This window comes from Cajanus cajan, chromosome 4, assembly GCF_000230855.2.
Source record: "Cajanus cajan strain Asha chromosome 4, NIPB_CcT2T_4, whole genome shotgun sequence".
NCBI classification, from domain to species: Eukaryota; Viridiplantae; Streptophyta; class Magnoliopsida; order Fabales; family Fabaceae; genus Cajanus; species Cajanus cajan.
In genome coordinates, this window is record NC_138520.1 from 24,158,870 (window position 1) to 24,181,678 (window position 22,809).

At 35.3% G+C, this 22,809-nt stretch overlaps 1 protein-coding gene across 1 annotated transcript; it reads left to right on the forward strand.

The window, feature by feature from the left end:
* The first annotated feature begins 5,583 nt into the window (after nucleotides 1-5,583).
* LOC145957251 (uncharacterized) lies at nucleotides 5,584-6,207 on the forward strand. Its single transcript, XM_083073472.1, has 2 exons — nucleotides 5,584-5,774; nucleotides 5,862-6,207. Exons 1-2 carry the CDS (start codon nucleotides 5,584-5,586, stop codon nucleotides 6,205-6,207), a joined length of 537 nt encoding a protein of 178 aa, XP_082929598.1.
* The last annotated feature ends 16,602 nt before the right edge of the window (nucleotides 6,208-22,809 follow it).

Below are 22,809 nucleotides of genomic sequence, written 5' to 3' on the forward strand. Positions count from 1 at the left end.
ACAAGAATTATCAAAAATGAACCAAGAAAAGCAAGACAATGTGAGTGAATTCTATAGATTTATAAATGTGACTCAAGAATCACTCCAAGAACATACCAAGACTCAAAAAGGAAAAAGAAGACAAGGAGAACAGCAACAAGACTCTACCAAGATGATTCAAGACATGCAAAAGAAAAGAAAGAAAGCAAGGGAATCGGATTACTTGGAGTCCTAGCTCATGATACCAAATGATGGAAGAACTTTGGAGGGGGCCGGATTGATGTAGCTTCCTTCAAGTCTCTCCCTAGATCTTTGACTCCTAGAATCCTTCCAATGCTTGTGTAAGGCTCCAATGGAGGGAGGAACCTCACGGCCACCTTAAGATGGTGGAGAAGCCTCTCAAGAATGCGCCACTCTTGGTGAAGGGATAAGCATTCTTCAACCCGCCACACTTGTCTTTGGAAAAAGTGATAAGAGATTGGTTTTGCACAAAGAGGTTTAGGACCTTTGGGAGGAGAGAAATCTGATCTCTAATCTGAATACTCAATTCTCATTAATGCCAAAAGTGTCATACAAGTGAAAATTTGAGGCTATATAGGCGTGGCCACCTAGGGGTTAAGCTAGACTAGATCATGGTTCACTAGGAACCATGGTTGGGTCCGTCCAACTTAGGGAGCAAGAAAAGGCTAGACCATGGTTCACTAAGAACCATGGTTGAGCCTTCCTAAACCGCCCTTGTGTAGGAGAGAAAAGAGGTCCAAGCATTTGGCCAAGTGTGCACCAATGTGAACACAAGGTGTGAACACAAAGGTGTGGACGGTTTTGATTGGTTTCATTTAACTCCACCCGGTTTGAAAATGGTTCATTTGGTTTAGTTAGGTTCATTCAATGTGAATGGAACCTAGCTAAAGCAAATCTATGAAAAATTAGGAGTTAAATGAGTCCAATATGTAAAACCTTTATCCTAAGACCACATTTGGCTAAAATGCTAGGAGCACACTTTAGTCTACTAATGCCACTCCTATGCCTACTTCTAAAAAGAAAAAGGTGCCTCCAAAATACAAAGGCAAAACAATCCTATACAAAGTCTACTATATACAATATATACAATGGGACTACTCAAGATACTACTAAGGAGAAAAGTACACAATGCTCATGGTGAGCAAGGGTCTAAGAAGCACCTCCTCCTTAGATGTCTCTTCTAGCTTCCTTACCATGGACCTTGTCAAAGGTCCAATGGCCTTCATGTACTCCTCTTCCTTGGATGGTCCTCCATCAAATCTCCATTGCCCGAAGATGAAATCACAAAGATAAGAGAATAATGGGCAATTTTTTTACTTCAAACTATATGATAGTTACATTTCTAAGTTTAATTAGTTACTTCAAACTATAGTTTCATAGCATTCACAAACTTAGGTTCTGTAGCTTTTTTAGGATAATAGGGTTTACATTATTGTCTTAATTCATGCTTTTTAACATTTATATATTATTTTCCTTTTGTGATTCAATTATGAAATATGAATTATATTTGAATTTGTATTCTGGACTGCCTGGGTTAGGTGTACTACTTAATTTTGTATTCTGGACTGTATGCAGGTTTTGGGTATATTAAAAAGCAAAGAAAATCTAAAAAAAAAATGAATAAATTAACGTCGGACTATATCATCTTCGACGTAAATTTACGTCAGATATGGTACAATCTGACGTAAATATTTTGGTGTTATTTTTCTTGTTTTTACAACTTTTTTACGTCGGTTCTTACAAATCTCCGACGTAATATTACATCGACTATTAAACCCGACCTAAATTTACGTCTCCCGCATTCACGTCAGACTTTTTTCTAACGTAAAAAGCTCAAAATAACATACGTAAAATACCTTTTTTGCACTAGTATTTTATCTAAAAAGAAGATAAGGGTAAGATAAAATTTATAAATTAGGGTCGTGAACGTGTTAGGGTTATACTTATTATTTTAGAGCTTATGCTTCGCCCTTTGTCCTTTGAAGAAACTAAGGAGTTATCGGGAGATCTGGAAGGCAACCACCCCGGAGGCTTGTGATTATTCACAATTGCTTATCATGGTAAGAGAGTGCAAGCAATCTCACTCTAAGGTGTGGGTTATTGATGGGGTAGTAAGATTAACCCCCAATCTCATTTTGTTACATATGTTATATGAGGGAGAAACCCCAAATTATGATTGTAACAATGTGTTTTCATGTTTCATATGATTCTTGTGTATCCTAATTGAAATTAATTGATGAGTAGTCATAGTGATTTGTCTAATTACATGGAATTCATGAATCTATAGGTGCCTATGGATTCCATGGGAACCCTAAAGGTAGAATAATTTGCATTAGTAAGACTAATGAACATGAGAGTATAGATTAATGGTATAACATTGTTTTATCATGCTTATGGCATGTTTCCTTCAATTGTAATTCGTTAAAATACATATTTGACTATACATATGTGTGGTAGGCAAGCATCTATTTTGACACGATGCTAGACACCGTGTGTGGCAGTCGAGCGCAGAAGTTATAGAGCAAAGGTTACATTATTTGACTTTTACCTTGGACATAAGAGTTCCAAGGGGCTCCCTTTTATAAATTCATCGGGCATGATCGGGTCATGTCAAGCGATCTCTTTTCAGATAGCAACGTGTGCTCTCTTCTTGGACATTGTCAGACATAGGGTGCCCCACACAAGTGTCACCCTTATTAGTCAAGTAGCTTCGTATAACTTAATAGAGAGGTGAATTAAGTTATCTTATTTTTCTTCTCTTTTTCAGTTTTTAAAGATGCCTTCTAAAAATTTATTTACTTAAGCAAAATGTATGTAATGATACAAAAACTACTCAACCATAATTAAATAACAATTAAATAAAAGTGTAGGGAAGAAGAATTGCAAACTTGATTTTATAATGGTTCGGCCAATCTTGCCTACATCCAGTCCTCAAGTCTCCAACATGAGATTTCCACTATTCTTGTAGTACTTACAAGACTTAAATCCTCCACAACCTTGGAATACCCTTTCCTAGTGTTGAGATTCAAAAACAACAAGGAGAACAACCCTTTCTCCTTCATAGATCCAATGATCAATTTGGAATTACAGAATAACTCTCTTTTAAGAGTAGATATTACACCTTTAAGATCTTAATGAACTCTTAGAATAATGCAAATGAATTTGGCCAAGAAGTTTTTGTAAATGACTTTTTCACAATAGAGTTCGTAACCTTTCTCTAAAAAATTATAGGTATTTATAGACAATTGTTTCTTAGGTTGTGTCTTTTCATGAAGAGCTGTAACTCTTTATAATTTTTCAAAAAAGATACTCTGGTAATCGATTACAAGACTTGGTAATCGATTACAACGGTTTTGAAGTTCAAAAAAGTTGAAACGTTGTATCTTTTAAATTCAAAATTTTGAAGTTCCCTCTTCTGGTAATTGATTACAAGATCTGGTAATCGATTACTAGAACACATTTTTGTATTTTAATTTTGAATCAAGAAGTTTCCTTGCTCTGGTAATCAATTACTTTAACTGGTAATCGATTACCAGACAAATATTAAAACATTTGCTATATATACTTTTTGATATAGGAAACTTTTATAATTATCAGTCAAAAATATTTTTGTAAAATATTTTTGAATACTCTTTTAACTTTTTTTTAAAAGGCTATAAAACTTACTGTTATATATTCAAGAAGATTAAATTGAAGTTTTCTTGAAATTCTTATTTTAATGGCCAAGTAAAATTTGCAATTTCTAAAAGTTCATTTTACATATTAAGCTAAGTAGTCAAGACTTATTTAGTTATTACTTGAGATTTTGCTTCTTGATCAACTTGCTTTAACTTAACCTTTTATTTTCTACAATGCTTTGGCATCATCAAAATGTTAAGTAAGACGAAGAAAAATTCGCAATTCCCACTAAAGTTTTGAATATGACAAATATAATATATATTGTTATTTCTGACTTGTGCATTAGTGTTTTAGTCCGGAAAAAGAAAAGTTCAAACAGTGGGAGATGTTAGACGATAGAGAATCCAACATTAAGGCTAAGGATAATCCAGGCTCAAATCAGATACAAAGTTTATCAAATAGAAGCCTGAGGCATCAGACGAAAATTGGACAATATATTGTCATCAATGACCAAGGCATCGACATGAAGTGACCATTAGGAAGAATTGATATAAAAGACGAAGTTATCACTTCCACACTCAGACGACAAGAAGCATCAAGATCAGATGTAACATCTAGTAACCAGACGATGTCGTGAATACTGAAGCATGTCTGAAGTCCACTAATCACATTGAAAGAAAGTATACAAGAAACACAAGAGGACATAGTCGAGAATAAAAATAATTGTTCAAGAATGCTTCCCAAGTCAAAGCCAGATGCGTCAGAGAAAGGACACCTACTTTTCAGGGAAAGACAGCACGGTAGCGGCTAAACTAATGAAAATTATAAATATACCTAGACCATGATTATAGTCAGACATCGAAGAAATCAACTACTTAGAGAGGCTCCACGAATATAAGCAAACATTTAATGCAAAGATCAAATGCATTAAATGAGAAGATCTGCATGAACATGAAAGAAGCCTTCATTTCCATCAAAAAAAGATTATACTCAAATGGATAAATTCAAATTCAAACAACGGGAAGATTCATTAGAAGTATATAAGTATCAAGACCAAGAAGAAGAAGATAGAGATTAAAAAAAATAAAACAAGAAATTCAAGAGCCTAAAAGCTTCAACTATTCTTCCCCTCAAAGCACTTCCTATATATCCGTGTATAAACTACGATAGCTTGTCTTAGTGAGTGTTGCCAATAGTTCATCCTCTCTTTGAGAGTAACCAAACACTCAAACACTTATCCTTGAAAAACTAAGGTTACGCACCTTAGTGAGTGTAGAAATTAACCTATTCTCTCTATGAGAGTTATACACACACTCAAAATCTACAACTATTGTAATGCCTGAAAAGGCTAATAGAAATAATACTTGCAAACTAGAAGTGGTTGAGAATACTAGCATTGGTGAGTGAAGCCGACGGGCCAGGAGTGGTCAAAAGTACTTGGTGAACTAGAAGTGGTTAAGAATACTAGCGTCTAGTTGACGAGGCAGAAATGGCTAAAATTACTTGTAATCCTTTGTGATTAGTGGAACCCTTCAAGATTGAAGGAAACTGGACGTAGCTCAATTTGAGTGAACCAGTATAACTGTGTGTGCAATCTTTCTAAATGTCATTATTACATGTTTTGCTTTTGAACCATTTCGTTTCTCAACAAAGCCTTGGACGAAAAATTACTTGACCTTGTGAAAACTATCTTTACTAGACGAAAAACCTTTTTCAGACGGAGATCTAATCTACTTAGTTTTCTACATTATGAATCAGTTTGAGTCAACACGATTCACTAGACGAAAATTCTGCTTAAAGTTTGCCAACCAAAAGTACGCTTGCGAAAATATTTTTAAAACTTTCCTTTGAATCCTAACACACACATTCAACCCCCCCCCCTTCTGTGTGTATTTCCGCTAACCTCAATTGGTATCAGAGCTTGACCCCTTGGGTTGAGCATCTAACATTGCAGGGGAAACAATCATGGAAAATGAAGGGCAAGCCATAAACCGGCCACCTCTCTTCAAAGGAGAGAAATATGACTACTGGAAGCAAAGAATGATTGTATTCTTTGATGCATGTCATATAGATATGTGGGATGTTGTTGAGCAAGGAAGCTACATTCCCATAGATCAAGCCAGCAACGAGAAACCCAGAGCACAATGGACTGAAGAGTAAAAGCAAAGATTCATGCTGAACTCCAAAGCACGTAATGCACTCATGTGTGCTCTGTCTGAAGAGGAATAAACTAAAGTTCACAGCTTCAGAAGTGCTAAACAAATATGGGACACCCTAGCTCTAACCTACGAGGGGTCCCTAGAGGTAAAACGCAACAAGCTAAGCTTGTTGGCACGAAAGTATGAACTTTTTGAGATGGAAGAAAGCGAATCTATACAAACTATGTTTGGAAGATTCCAAACCATCGTAAATGAACTTTCCTTCCTAGGTAGAACTTATGATAACTTTGACCACATTGACAAATTACTTCGTAGTTTACCTAGGAAATGGAGACCACAAGTCACCGCTCTGAGAGCATCCAAAAATCTGGAAAAGCTCTCTCTAGAGGAACTCATTGGACTCCTTAAAGTTCATGAGTTGGAGTTATAACAAGATGATGCTGGGAGAAAACAGAAGTCTATTGCATTAAATGTGCAAAAGACAAAATCAATACCATCTTCATCAAAGGCTCTAAAAATTAATGATGCGTCTGATGATAGCTGCATTGAGGAAACCTGTGACATAGCCGATGAAATATCTTTTTTGTCAAGAAAGATTCATTCAATGATGAAGAAAAAGGGAGGGATACGATGGAGAAAATACAACAAAGCCCCCAGAGAAAAGGCACAATCATTATGCTATGAATGCAAGAAACTTGGACATTACAAAATGGAATGTCCGGAACTTGAGAAAGAAAAATAAAAGGAGGAGAAGAAGAAGTTGGTCCCCTTCAAAAAGAAGAAAGCCATGATGGCTACCTGGGAGGATCTTGACACAACATCGTCAGAAGAAGACGAAGAAGCAAATATCTGTCTCATGGAAGACCCAGACTCATCATCAGAATCAGACAATGAGGAGGTAACTGAATCTGACCTAAAAATTCTTGAGCATGCATACATTCAACTTCTATCAGATTCAGCAAAGATTTCTACAACATATAAGGAACAAAAGAAAAGAATTCTAGAATTACTTGAAGAAAACCGTCTACTGAAAAATGAAAATACAAAACTTCTTTCAAATTCTGAGGAAGTAATCAAATTAACCAAAGAAAATGATTTATTAAAATCCTATCTATCAAAATTCACACTAGGAACTAAGAATCTTAAGCATCTCTTAAAGTATTCTAGGAGTGCGATAAATAGAACAAGACTAGGATTTGTTGAATCTGAGTTCAAAGCCAAGACAAAAACTTATGCATCTCCCTTGTATGGAAAGAATGGACATTTTACGTCTGAATGCAGTCACATGCATAAGAAGAGGGATTCCAAAACCTCTAGTATTAACACTCATGGACCCAAATCCATTTGGGTACCAAAAATTGAAATAGTGCCTCTTGCAGATATGTTCAACAAAAACAAAAAGTGTCCAATCATGGTACCTGGACAGTGGCTACTTGCGACTCATAACGGGAGAAAGGTCTATGTTCCTAGACTCTCAAGTCCAAGAAAGGAGGGCAAGTCACATTTGGAGGAGGACAGAAAGGGTATATCATGGGAATAGGTAAAATAGGTATCAAATCCTCTATTTCCATTGATAATGTTTTGTATGTTAAAGGGTTAACACATAATCTACTAAGCATAAGTCAATTATGCGATAGTGGTTATGAAGTATCCTTCAACAAAAATAAATGTACTGTGAGTCAACCTGATTCATCCATATTATTCACAGCTAACAGATGCAACAATTTGTATAAAATAATGCTTAATGAACTAGAAGATCAGAATGTTGATTGCCTAGTGTCGTATGAAAATTAGTGGATCTGGCACAAGAATTTGGTCATGCAAGTCAGAGATTAATCTCAAAACTGAAAAGGCATAACCTCGTAAGAGGACTACCGAATCTTGCGCATCAGACGAACAGTGTATGTGAAGCATGTCAAAAGGGGAAACAAATTAAAATTTCATTTCAAAGCAAAAATTATATTTCCATCTCACGACCTCTTGAACTGCTCCACATAGATCTATTCGGTCCCACTAGAATTGCATCTGTCAGCGGTAAAAGATATGGATTGGTCATTGTAGATGACTACACTAGATGGATATGGGTACTGTTCATAACTCACAAGGATGAGTCTTTTAGGGTATTCCATGTATTCTACAAAAGAGTTCAAAATCAGAAAGGAACATCAATTACGTCTATCCGAAGTGATCATGGGGGAGAATTTGAAAATGAACATTTTCAAGTCTTTTGTGAACAAAATGGAATAAAACAACTTTTCAACACCTGAAACTCCACAACAAAATCAAGTTGTAAAAAGAAAGAACCGATCTTTACAAGAAATGGCAAGTGTTGAGCTTAGGGGAGCTGAAGACTTTAAGAGTTTTGATGATCACAACAACTTGGAGACAACAAGTGTACAACAACAACATTGAACACAAAAACAAAGTCAAGGAAGAGTCAAGAAAAATACCTTGAAGTGTAGCTATGTAATAGAGCTTAGGAAGCAAATTGTTATAAATGAATTGTTATATTTGTGTCTGTGTGTGCTTTGTGCATTGAGCAAATCTTGTCTAGAATCAAGTAGGGAGTGGATGATGATGAGTTGAACATTGGAAAATTATTTTGAGACTTAAAATGAAGTTTTAAGAACTGACTCAAAATAATCGATTATTGTTAAATATAATCGATTATTTCAGCAAGTGGGCTAAGTGGAATGCCTTGCTGTAATAATCGATTATTTGCCAAAATAATCAACTATTTCAGGAACAACTCTCTGGAATAATCGATTATCCAGCTAAATAATCGATTAAATTGTTCTTGATTGATTTCCAGAAATCTGAAGAACAAAATAATCGATTATTCTTTAAAATAATCGATTATCTGGGTTTGAATTTTTATAAATAGATTGAACTCTTTTGAAACTTAAGAACATTGAGTAAAAACTGATAATCAACTGGGAAAAACGTTTTAGAGAGTCTGTGTGACATCTTGGAGAGTTTTCTTTGTGAAATCCAAGAGAAAAACGTTTGTGAAAAGCTTGTGAGGAAATCATCATCATCATCATACTCTTGAAAGAGGAAGACAAAGATTTGTTCAAGAATTCCAGGTGAATTCGTTTCATTTTATTCTTTGTGAATCTTTGTGAAAAATCTTGAGAAGGGTTTCTCAAGTGGTGAAGGTTCTTGTAGTGGGTTCTACAAGGGTTACTTTCTTGGGGTCAAGAAAGTGGTTATCTTTTTGTAGTGAAGTATATGCATGTGTGTGTGCTTGTAAACCTTCTTGCTAAAAGATAGTGGATCAAATCTTAATGAGGTGGTGATTAAGGACTGGATGTAGGTCACATGTGGAGTGGCTGAACCAATATAAAAGACTTGTGCAATCTTCTTCAACCTTATCTCTTATTTTGTAACTTCTTGGTTGTGCTTTAAAGAAGATAAAACTTGACTAACATGTGCATGTGAATTTTGATGGTTTAAATCTATAATTGGATATTATATTTGAACTTCATTGTCTTGTAATCAAGTTGCACATTGCATTCATATCATTGTAACAAGTCTTTAAGAGTGCTTCATTTGAAAATTCTGTCATAGAAAAGTTTTGATTGAATTTAAGATCCAAAAACTCTGATAAATTTTTTAAAGGGTCATTGAATCCAATTCACCCCCTCTTGGATTGGGCCATTCTTTTCTAACAATTGGTATCTAGAGCAAGGTTCTTGAGAGTTATTCAAGATTTAAAAATGGCCAACAACAACCTACCCTATGGTGAGGGTGTCTCTATACATAGACCTCCTGTTTTCAATGGTGAAAATTATGTCTATTGGAAGATTAGGATGAAAATTTTCATTGAAGCTATTGATATTGCTGTATGGGATGCTATAGAAAATGGACCCTATATCCCTATGAAAAAGAATGATGATGGTGAGCTTAAGGAAAAACATTGGAGTGAGTGGAGTGATGAGGAAAAGAGAAGAGCCCAACATGACAAAAGAACCAAATACATCATAACATCTGCATTGTCTATTGATGAATTTTTCAGAATTTCACAATGCTTATCTGCTAAAGAAATGTGGGACACTTTGCAAGTCACTCATGAAGGAACAAGCGATGTAAAGAGATCAAGAAAGCATACTCTCATTAGAGAATATGAGCTGTTTAGAATGCAAAATGGTGAATCTATTTCTGATTTCCAAAAAAGATTTACACACTTGATAAATCACCTTGTTGACCTTGGCAGGAAATTTGAAAAGGAAGAGCTGAATCTAAAAGTGCTGCAATGCTTGGATAGATCATGGCAAGCAAAGGTGACAGCCATTGAAGAATCAAAGGATTTGACCTCCTTGACATTAGCTACTCTCTTTGGGAAATTAAGGGAGCATAAGCAAAAGCTGCACATATTTGATGAACATGAGCAGCAAGATAAGAAAGGCAAAGGAGTGTCATTGAAAGCCTTGAAATCTGCCAAAGGTAAAGAGGTGTGTGAAGAAACAAGCTCCGATGATTCCGAAACCGAGAACTTCAATCTGCTGGTAAAGAAGTTCAGAAAATTCATAAGAAGAAAGAAAAATTCCCCCTACAAATTCAATAAGAAGTCAAACAAGAAAGAGGAAGCAAGCACATCCTCCTTTAATTGCTTTGAATGTGGTAAACCGGGACACATGAAAGCTGAGTGTCCAAATCTCTTGAAGAAGCAACAAGAGGAGAAGAAAATTAAGAAAAATGCAAAAGGAAAGAGAGCCTACATTGCTTGGGAAGATAATGACTCAAGCACATCAAGTGATGAATCTGATTGTGAGGAGAACAACCTGTGCTTGATGGCTGGAACTGACCATGATACAATTGTAAGTGACTCTGACCTTGAATCCAATCCGGATTATGATCAGCTTCAAGAAGCTTTTATACAAATTCATGAAGAAGCTGTCAAATTAGGTGCCTTAAATTCAAAGTTGAAAAACAAGCTGAAATGGTATGAAAATGCTTTAATTGAAGCTGAACAAGAGCTTGAAGATTTGAAGCATGAGCATGAAAATCTTCAAACTATGTTTAACTTTAGTGAAGCTCATTCCTCAAAAGATGTTTGTGAACATTGCAAAGTTTTTGAAAAAGAAAATGCTGACTTAAAATCCACACTTGCAAGGTTCACAAAGGGAAATGCAAATTTGAATATTCTTTTGGGAAAACAAAGAAACACTTTTGATAGGAGTGGACTTGGTTTTAATCCAAGTACAAGCATACCAATTGTGTCAAAGAAAGTAGCTTTTGTGAAAAGTCAAAATTTTAGAAAACTCAAAAGCAACTTTTCTAGACAAGCAACTTGTTTTTATTGTTGTAAAAAAAGGTCATACAATTAGGAACTGCTATTCAAGAAAATATGGAGTTCCAAGTGGAAAAATGATTTGGGTTGAGAAGAGTCAAAGGCTGAGAACTAACCAACAAGGACCCTCCACATGGGTACCTAAAATTTCCCTCTAAATTTGTGTTGTAGGAATGCTTGAGGGCCAAAAATTTACTGTGGTATCTTGATAGTGGCTGCTCAAGGCACATGACCGGGGATCCCTCCAAATTCTCAAGTCTGAAATTGAAGAATGAAGGGTATGTTACCTATAGTGACAACAATAAAGGCAAAATTCTTGGCCATGGCAATGTTGGTAATTCCTCCTCTCAAACATTGATTGAAAATGTTGTGCTTGTTGATGGCTTGAAACATAATTTGCTGAGTATTAGTCAATTGAGTGATAAAGGCTTTAAAATTGAATTTGATAATACATGTTGCTTGATATGTGATAAAAAGAGTAAAGAAATCAGATTCATTGGTAAAAGAATTGACAATATATACATGCTTGACTTAGAACACTCTATAACAATGTCAAACACTAAGTGTCTAATAACTCAAGAAGAAAACATATGACTTTGGCATAGGAGAGCTGCACACATTCATATGGATCACCTAAATAAACTGTGTAGGAAAGAATTAGTGGTTTGTCTACCTAAACTCAAGTTTGGAAAAGACAAACTATGTGATGCTTGTCAAAAGGGCAAGCAAGTGAAGGCTAGCTTTAAAAGTAAAAATCAGATTTCAACATCTAGACCTTTGCAATTAATTCACATGGATTTGTTTGGTCCATCAAGAACAATGAGCTTAGGCGGAAACTACTATGGCTTAGTAATTGTTGATGACTATTCTAGATATACATGGGTTATGTTTCTTGCAAACAAAAATGATGCTTTTAATGCCTTTAGAAAATTTGCCAAACTTGTTCAAAATGAGAAGTGTTCAAACATCACCGCTATAAGAAGTGATCATGGAGGTGAGTTTCAAAACATAATGTTTCAAAAATTCTGTGAGGAACATGGTATAAACCATAATTTCTCAGCACCTAGGACACCTCAACAAAATGGGGTTGTTGAGAGAAAGAATAGGTCCTTAGAAGAACTTGCTAGAACAATGTTGAATGAAACAAACTTGCCAAAATATTTTTGGGCTGATGCTATTAACACTGCTTGTCATGTGTTAAACAAAGTTCTGATTCGGCCTATATTAAAGAAAACACCCTATGAAATTTACAAAGGAAAGAAACCTAACATTTCATATTTTAGAGTGTTTAGGTGTAAGTGTTATGTGCTGAATAATGGGAAAGAACAACTTGGAAAGTTTGATGCAAAGGATGATGAGGCAATCTTTCTAGGATACTCTACAAATAGTAAGGCTTATAGAATTTATAATAAGAGAACTCTAGTTGTAGAAGAATCTGTCCATGTGGTATTTGATGAGTCAAATAAGCAAGAGACTAGACAAACTGAAGTTGAGGATTTAACTGAGTTGCTTGATCAATCCCTATTGGAGAATGAACCTAATGATGTGTCTAAGGAGAGTGAGTCACATGTGAAACAAAAGGAAACATGTGAACAATTGCCAAAGGAATGGAAAACCACAAGAGACTTATCAATGGACAATATAATTGGAAGCATTGGTAAGGGTGTTTCAACTAGAGGTGCAATTAAAAATATTTGCAACACTATGGCATTTGTGTCACAAGTTGAACCTAAGAACATTGATGAAGCACTTAAAGATGAACATTGGTTAATGGCTATGCAAGAGGAACTAAATCAGTTTGAAAGAAATGAAGTGTGGGATTTAGTGCCATTACCAAAAGATTATCCAATCATTGGAACAAAGTGGGTTTTCAGAAATAAGCTTGATGAATCTGGAATAATTCTTAGAAATAAGGCAAGACTAGTGGCTAAGGGGTATAATCAAGAAGAAGGAATTGACTATGATGAGACTTTTGCCCCTGTAGCAAGGATTGAAGCAATTAGACTACTTCTTGCTTATTCTACCATAAAGAATTTCAAGCTTTATCAAATGGACGTAAAAAGTGCTTTCCTCAATGGGCTGATACAAGAGGAAGTGTATGTGGAACAGCCACCTGGATTTGTGGATTTCAAAAATCCTAATCATGTGTACAAGCTCAAAAAGGCACTCTATGGCTTGAAGCAAGCTCCTAGATCTTGGTATGACAGGTTAAGCAAATTTCTAATTGAGAATGATTATGAAAGAGGAAAGGTGGATAATACATTGTTTGTCAAGAAGTTTAAAAATGACACAATGTATGTGCAAATATATGTGGATGATATTGTGTTTGGATCTACAAATATCTCTCTCTGTAAAGAATTTGCTAAAACCATGCAAGGAGAATTTGAGATGTCAATGATGGGAGAACTTACCTTCTTTTTGGGATTACAAGTCAAACAAATGCATGATGGAACTTTCATAAGTCAAAGTAAGTATTGCAATGAACTTTTGAAAAAGTTTGGTATGGAAGGGTGTAAAGAGGCTGCCACACCAATATCAAACAATTGCAATCTTGATTTAGATGAGAATGGAATTGCTGTTGATAATTCAAAATATAGAGGTATCATAGGATCACTCTTGTACTTGACAGCAAGTAGGCCTGATATAATGTTTGCTGTGTGCCTATGTGTAAGATTCCAAGCTAATCCTAAAGAATCTCATATGAAAAGTGTAAAGAGAATCCTTAAGTATTTGAAAGGCACAACTAATGTTGGTTTGTGGTATCCAAAGGGAGACTCACTAAGTTTGATAGGCTACTCAGATTCAGACTATGCTGGGTGTAGACTAGATAGAAAGAGCACAAGTAGAACTTGTCACTTGTTAGGTAGTGCACTTGTTTCATGGCATAGAAAAAACAAGCTTGTGTTGCTTTAAGTACAGCTGAGGCTGAGTATATTGCAGCTGGAAGTTGTTGTGCTCAAATTCTTTGGATGAAGCAACAATTAAGAGACTATGGAGTTGAGTTGAACAAAATTCCTTTGAGGTGTGATAACACTAGTGCAATAAATCTGACCAAGAATCCAATTTTGCACTCTAGGACTAAGCATATTGAGATAAGACACCACTTTTTGAGAGATCATGTTCAAAGAAATGATTGTACTGTGGAGTTTGTAGAGACAAGTAAACAACTTGCTGATATTTTTACAAAACTTCTACCTAGAGAAAGGTTCAATCAATTAAGAATTGAGTTGGGAATAATTAATGAATCAAGTTTGAATTGATTGTGTTGTGAGAATGAAAGTAAGAGATGTGTGAAAGATTATATTTGAAAGTGGCAAACAAGACTTGAAAAAAAAAATTTGAGAAGTTAAAATTTTTAGAGAAGCAAATCTTCACTGGAATAATCGATTATCTTAAGATATAATCGATTATCTTAAGTGATTTATCGAAACAATCGATTATCTTGGGAAATAATCGATTATCTGGAACATGAAGAATTCCAAGAGTTTCTGAAATAATCGATTATTTGGGCAATAATCGATTATCTGGTAAGAAGGAACTTAAAAGTCACTGTAATAATCGATTATCTTGGGTAATAATCGATTATCTGAGTAGTAGAATCTGAAAAGTCACTGGAATAATCGATTATTCTATAAATAATCGATTATCTGGGGAGTATAAGGAAAAACGACCTTCTGTAATAATCGATTATCCTTAAAATAATCGATTATCCATATCAGAATGTGTTTTTAGCTGAGTTTTCTGATGCAAATAATCGATTATTTGTATAAATAATCGATTATCTGGGTGTTTTTTTTTTTTAAATTTCCTGAAACGGTTATCTACGCGCCAACCCTTAAAACTACCCATTACCCTTATACCCAGAATGTGCTAGGCCTTCAAAAACACTCTCATTCTCTCATTCTCTCATTCTCTCATTTTCCCCCAAACCCTCAAAACCCTAACTCTCTCAAATCCTTCCACAATTCTTCATCTTCTTCATCTTTCTCTAAGACCCAACCATGGCATCTTCTTCCAAAAGGCCCAAGAAGCTCGAAGTAAGGGGGAGCAAGCGTCCTCTTCCCTCTGGGCAGCTAATCACGAAGTGGTTTGCGGATGAGAAAGCTCAAGAATACTATTTTGAGTGGTACGCCGGTCGGAGAATCATTCCTCCGAAGACCTTGAAGCTTGATTGGTTCAAGAACGAGGGGTTTAGCTTTCCAACCCTTTTGGAGCATCAGGAGTTGAAGGCGTTCTTGGAAATGGAAGGACCCTATTATCCGGAGCTAATCAGATTATTCCTCTGTTTTGCCTCCACTAATGATGGGGTTATGCAATCTGTGATTAAGGGGAAGTTAATCAGGCTGGATGGACCTACATTGAAAGCGGCTGCTGGGCTGAGCAGAACTGGAAAGGAGAAACCCCAACCATTCAATTTTGGGGATTTTGAAGAATTAACAACGTTCCGGGACTGTCAAAGGGTTCCATCTAACACCAACTACGAGAAATTTTTGGCGGGAGGTATGAAGAAAAACTCTCGTTTAATTTCTTTCATTATTGCCTGGATGTTAAAACCAAGGTTGCACAACCATGCACAAATGTCTCAGGATGACATTTTATTAATGCATGTGATTAAGAAGAAAATTAAGATTGATTGGGTGTCAGTTGTGAACGATTGTATCTGGAAGGCAAGGAGAAAGGAAGACGGTCCGATTCCTTATGCTTTACTCTTGTCTAAAATTTTTTAAAATGCTGGAGTAGATTTGACAGGTGAAAGAAAGATTGTTCTACACGCGTCAAATAAAATTGAGAAATCTTCTTTGCACCACATGGGTATGCTGAAGCAAGAAGATAAGTGGGTTTTTAAAGGAGATGTTCCTCCTACCCCGGAACCAGCTACAGATGAGGACGGTGTTCCTTCTCATGATGAGGATCAGCCACCACAGGTGGAAGCTGAGCCTAGAGAAGCTGAGCCGGAGCTGAAGTCGTTCTCACCGTTTGAACAGATCATGATCAACAAAATGGATGCTATGATAGAGATGTCACGGAGACATGAATCCATGTTCTCTAGAATTCTTGATAGGTTTGACGACCTAGATCATGAAGTCAGAATCATCAAGACGCAGCTTGGTATTCCAGACGATGAGGAGTGATTTCTGTTTTTGTTATTTTGTTTAGTTTTTAAATTCAAGTTTGGAACAATTTTTAAGTTCATTTAGGTTGTAATGATTTTAATTCCTGAACACTTTTATTGCTTTTGATGTTGAACAATTTAAATTTGATGAATTTGAAGTTAGTTTTTAAATGTGTTGGTTCAATTTTGATTCCAAAGCTTGGTTTGGATTGCTGATGCAAAATGCTCTGTTTTTGGTGAGCATATATGTTGGAATGTGATTATTTGTGCTTTGGAATACTCTGTTTTTTTGACTGTGAAAATGACTATCTTGACTTGATTTGGTTTGGTTTGTGATATGGTGCACAATTGGCATCACAAATTGGTTAAAATTTGGTTTGAGTTGCAGAACCAAAATTGGTTCATTTATGATAATATTGCTGGAGAGAATCTGTACATGGCAATTCTTTGTTAACCTTGGCTTACTTTGTTTTTGATAATGCCAAAAGGGGAGAAATGGTATTGTGTATTGTGTGTTTAGTTGTTGTTTGCAGGTATTGTGCTTGTGTGTGTATGTTGTGCAGGTGGTTCGTGGCACACTAAGAAGTTAAGTGAATATTGGTTCATGGATTAGTTCATGGGTTGTCATCATCAAAAAGGGGGAGATTGTTGAGCTTAGGGGAGCTAAAGACTTTAAGAGTTTTGATGATCACAACAACTTGGAGACAACAAGTGTACAACAACAACATTGAACACAAAAACAAAGTCAAGGAAGAGTCAAGAAAAATACCTTGAAGTGTAGCTATGTAATAGAGCTTAGGAAGCAAATTGTTATAAATGAATTGTTATATTTGTGTCTGTGTGTGCTTTGTGCATTGAGCAAATCTTGTCTAGAATCAAGTAGGGAGTGGATGATGATGAGTTGAACATTGGAAAATTATTTTGAGACTTAAAATGAAGTTTTAAGAACTGACTCAAAATAATCGATTATTGTTAAATATAATCGATTATTTCAGCAAGTGGGCTAAGTGGAATGCCTTGCTGTAATAATCGATTATTTGCCAAAATAATCGATTATTTCAGGAACAACTCTCTGGAATAATCGATTATCCAGCTAAATAATCGATTAAATTGTTCTTGATTGATTTCCAGAAATCTGAAGAACAAAATAATCGATTATTCTTTAAAATAATCGATTATCTGGGTTTGAATTTTTATAAATAGATTGAACTCTTTTGAAACTTAAGAACATTGAGTAAAAACTGATAATCAACTGGTAAAAACGTTTTAGAGAGTCTGTGTGACATCTTGGAGAGTTTTCTTTGTGAAATCCAAGAGAAAAACGTTTGTGAAAAGCTTGTGAGGAAATCATCATCATCATACTCTTGAAAGAGGAAGACAAAGATTTGTTCAAGAATTCCAGGTGAATTCGTTTCATTTTATTCTTTGTGAATCTTTGTGAAAAATCTTGAGAAGGGTTTCTCAAGTGGTGAAGGTTCTTGTAGTGGGTTCTACAAGGGTTACTTTCTTGGGGTCAAGAAAGTGGTTATCTTTTTGTAGTGAAGTATATGCATGTGTGTGTGCTTGTAAACCTTCTTGCTAAAAGATAGTGGATCAAATCTTAATCAGGTGGTGATTAAGGACTGGATGTAGGTCACATGTGGAGTGGCTGAACCAGTATAAAAGACTTGTGCAATCTTCTTCAACCTTATCTCTTATTTTGTAACTTCTTGGTTGTGCTTTAAAGAAGATAAAACTTGACTAACATGTGCATGTGAATTTTGATGGTTTAAATCTATAATTGGATATTATATTTGAACTTCATTGTCTTGTAATCAAGTTGCACATTGCATTCATATCATTGTAACAAGTCTTTAAGAGTGCTTCATTTGAAAATTCTGTCATAGAAAAGTTTTGATTGAATTTAAGATCCAAAAACTCTGATAAATTTTTTAAAGGGTCATTGAATCCAATTCACCCACCCTCTTGGATTGGGCCATTCTTTTCTAACAGCAAGAACCTTGCTAAATGATTTTTCCACCCCTAAGCATTTCTAGGCAGAAGCAGTTAATACCTCCTGCTATATTCAAAATAGAATATATATTAGGCCCTTACTGAAAAAGACTCCTTATGAATTATGGAAAGGGAGAGCACCCAACATATCATATTTTCATCCGTTTGGATGTAAATGTTTTATCCTAAATACCAAAGATAATTTAGGAAAATTTGACTCAAAAACAGACGAAGGCAAACTACTTGGATAATCTGAAAGGTCAAGAGCATACAGGGTGTTCAACAACAAAACTAAAACTGCTGAGGAAGCCATTCACGTTAAATTTTATGAACACATGCCTGATAAAGAAATATCAGAGCTAGGTAATTTCTTTGAAAATATGCAGGTAAACAATGATCATTCGAAAAAGCCTGAATCTGAAGAAATAGCAACTCAACAAGACGAAAGAGAGGATAAAGAGCCAGTCAATAACAACTAGCAGATGAAGGCTCATCATCTGCAATAGAAAATCATTGGAGAAGCAAAGGATGATGTAAGAACTAGAAGCTCATTCAGAACGCAAGCACAAATTGCCATACTATCTCAAACAGAACCAAGAATCACAGATGAAGCATTATCAGACGAAAGTTGGGTTCAGGCTATGCAAGAGGAATTGAGTCAATTCCAGAAGGATGATGGTTGGAAACTTGTTCCAATGCCTAAGGACAGAACAATCATAGGAACAAAGTGGGTATACAAAAACAAATTAGATGAATCTGGAAACGTAGTAAGAAACAAAGCAAGGTTAGTTGCGAAAGGGTACTCACAGCAAGAAGGTATAGACTTTACTGAAACTTTTGCACCTGTTGCTCGTATAGAAGCCATTCAAATTTTGCTTACTTTTGCTGCATGTACTAACATGAAATTATATCAGATGGATTTTAAAAATGCATTTCTAAACGGAATAATTTCAGAAGAATTTTATGTTTCTCAACCTCCTAGTTTTGAAAATGAACTACTATCATCTTATGTTTTCAAACTAAATAAAGCTTTATATGGATTAAAACAGGCACCACGAGCATGGTATGAAAAACTAAGCTCATTTCTAATAGATAATAACTTTATAAGAGGCAAGATTGACAACACCCTATTTAGAAAAACAATCAAGGATGATTTCATAATAGTACAAATCTATGTTGATGACATAATCTTTGGTGCCACTAATGAAAATCTCTGCCAAGAATTTTCCAAGCTTATGCAAAACGAATTTGAAATGATCATAATGGGAGAACTGAAGTTCTTCTTAGGACTTCAAATCGTCCAGTCAGACGAAGGTGTTAAAATTCATCAAACGAAGTACACTAAAGAACTGCTACAAAAGTTCAAGATAGAAGATGCGAAACCAATGAAGACACCAATGCATCCTTCAACAACTCTTGGTCTAGACGAAGAATCACCAGACGTTGATAGCACAATGTACAGAGGAATGGTTGGTTCTATCTTGTACCTAACAGCGTCAAGACCCGATATCATGTTCAGCGTCTGCGTCTATGCTAGGTTCCAAGTATGACCTAAGGAGGTACATTTGCAAGTAGTTAAAATAATTTTAAGATATCTAAAAGGAACACCTAACCTAGGCATCAGCTTCTATAGAAGCCAGAACTTTTCTCTCCTAGGATATTGTGATGCAGATTATGCAGGGGACAAATGGGAAAGAAAGAGCACTAGCGGAGGATGCCATTTTCTTGGTCGATGCTTAGTTTCGTGGACTAGCAAGAGGCAAAGCACGATTGTCCTATCCACTCGTGAAGCTGAGTATGTTGCCGTAGGACAATGCCTCATGCAACTCCTTTGGATCAAACATCAATTAGAAGGCTACGACATTTAAAAAAGTAGTATCCTTGTACTCTACGATAACACCACTGCTATTAATATCTCAAAAAATCTTGCTTTGCATTCTAGGAATAAGCATATCAAGATTAAACATCATTTCATTAGAGATCATGTGCAAAAAGGAACATTTGAGCTAATCTATGTTAAGACTGAAGAACAACTTGCTGATATCTTCATCAAACCCCTTCAAGAAGATAGATATGTCTAGCTGAGAGATTGGCTAGGAATGGAGTTGATAGATGATCACTAGAATGTCATACTCACCCTCTAATTCATTTTGCTGATTATAAAGGGGGAGAAAAACTAAACCAATCATGTAGTAAGGGGGATAACATTAACTTAGGGGGAGGAACTTCAGGAAACAGAATGATTATAAGTATCCCTCACATTACATGATAATATGCTCTGCATTTGATATGGACTTGATAGATTATATTTGTCATAATCAAAAAGGGAGAGATTGTTAAGTCAGGCGAAGCAAAATTCACAATTCCCACTAAAGTTTTGAATATGACAAATGTAATATATATTGTTATTTCTGACTTGTGCATTAGTGTTTCAGTCCAGAAAAGAAAATTTCAAATAGTGGGAGATGTTAGATGATAGAGAAGCCAACATCAAGGCTAAGGATAATCCAGGCTCAAATTAGATACAAAGTTTATCAAATAGAAGCTTGAGGCATCAGACGAAAATTGGACAATATATTGTCATCAATGACCAAGGCATCGACATGAAGTGAGAATTAGGAAGAATTGATATAAAATACAAAGTTATCACTTCCACACTCAGACGACAAGAAGCATCAAGATCAGATGTAACATCTAGTAACCAGACGATGTCGTGAATACTGAAGCACGTCTAAAGTCCACTAATCACATTGAAAGGAAGTATACAAGAAACACAAGAGGACATAGTCGAGAATAAAAATAATTGTCCAAGAATGCTTCCCAAGTCAAAGTCGGATGCGTTAGAGAAAGGACACCTACTTTTCAGGGAAAGACAGCACGATAGTGGGTAAACTGATGAAAAGTACAAATATACCTAGACCATGATTGGAGTCAATCATCGAAGAAATCAACTACTCATAGAGGCTCCACAAATACAAGCAAACATTTAATGCAAAGATCAAATGCATTAAATGAGAAGATCTGAATGAACATGAAAGAAACCTTCATCTACATCAACAAAAGATTACGCTCCAATGGATAAATTCAAATTCAAACAACGGGCAGATTCATCAGAAGTATATAAGTATCAAGACCAAGAAGAAGAAGATAGAGATTGAAAAAAAAAAGAGAAATTCAAGAGCCTAAAAGCTTCAACTATTCTTCCTCTCAAAGAACTTCCTGTATATCCGTGTATAAACTAAGATAGCTTGTCTTAGTGAGTGTTGCCAATAGTTCATCCTCTCTTCGAGAGTAACCAAAAACTAAGACACTTATCCTTGAAAAACTAAGGTTACACACCTTAGTGAGTGTAGAAATTGTTGAGATTCATGGAGTGGTAAATCAACTCAAACTTGGAGAATGAAAGTTTTAATGATAACAAAATGTGGATTCTGAGAATCAAAGCTGACCAAGGACATCAACAAGTAAAAAACAAGTCAAGAAGAAGATATGGCTATTATGATGTGTAATAGGGATAGCTCATAATTTTTATTGATTTGTTTAGCTTATTTTGCATGTGTGTGCTTTGTGCATGAGTTAATCTTAATCTAATTTGACTAAGAGTGAGTATGATGATGATTTAAATACTTGAAAAGTTATTTTGAGATAGAAAACTGAGTTTTTGAAAACTGACTCGAAATAATCGATTATCATTAAATATAATCGATTATTCCAGCAACAGGTGAAAAGGATGTCTTGCTATAATAGTCGATTATTTGTGAAATAATCAATTATCCCAGGAAGAACTCTCTGGAATAATCGATTATCCTGCAAAATAATCAATTAATCTGTTCTTGGTTGATTTCCAGAAATCATCAAGAACAAAATAATTGATTATCCTTTAAAATAATCGATTATCTGGTTCTGAAAATGTTATAAATAGTTTTTACACTTTGAAACTTCAGAATAGAGAATGAGTTAACAATCAAAAAGAGAAAAACATTATTGTGAAGTCTTTGTGACCTTCTTGGAGTGTTTTCTCTGTGAAACCAAGAAGTAAAATATTTTTGAAATGCTTTGAAAGAGATCATCATCATCATCACATTCTTGGAAGAGAAAGATTGAGATTTGCTTCTGAATTCACAGTCTGATTTGTTCAGCTTCTAGGTGAATTCGTCCCTTTAATTCTTTGTAAATAATTGTAAATCTTGAGTAGGTGTCTCAAGTGGTAAGGAATTCTTGTAGTGGATTTCTACAAGAGGTGCTTTCTTGGGGTCAAGAAAGTGGTTATCTTGAATGTAGGAGTATATGCATGTGTGGTATGCTTGTAAAACTTCTTCATTGAGATTGTGGAAAAAATCTTGATCAGGTTATGATTGAGGACTGGATGTAGGTCACATGTGGAGTGACTGAACTAGGATAAAGACTTGTGCATTCTTCTTTCATCCTTATATTTTACTTTGAGTAATATCTTGGTTGTGTGTTAAAGGGAATAATCTTGATTAATATGTTTGTATGCACAAGATTGCTTTAAGGACTCATTCCCATTAGCAAGTCTTTTAAGGAACTTCTTTGAGAATTCATATTAGAAAAGTTTAATTTGAAATAAAGATCCTAAGAACTCTGAAAAATTTTAAAGTGTCATAGAATCTAAT

Excerpts from the sequence above, each read along its gene's own strand:
- LOC145957251 (XM_083073472.1), top strand. The coding sequence starts at position 5,584 with ATGGAAAATGAAGGGCAAGCCATAAACCGGCCACCTCTCTTCAAAGGA. Across the intron at positions 5,775-5,861 it reads AGAGCACAATGGACTGAAGA|CTTCAGAAGTGCTAAACAAA; the intron begins GTAAAAGCAAAG and ends TAAAGTTCACAG.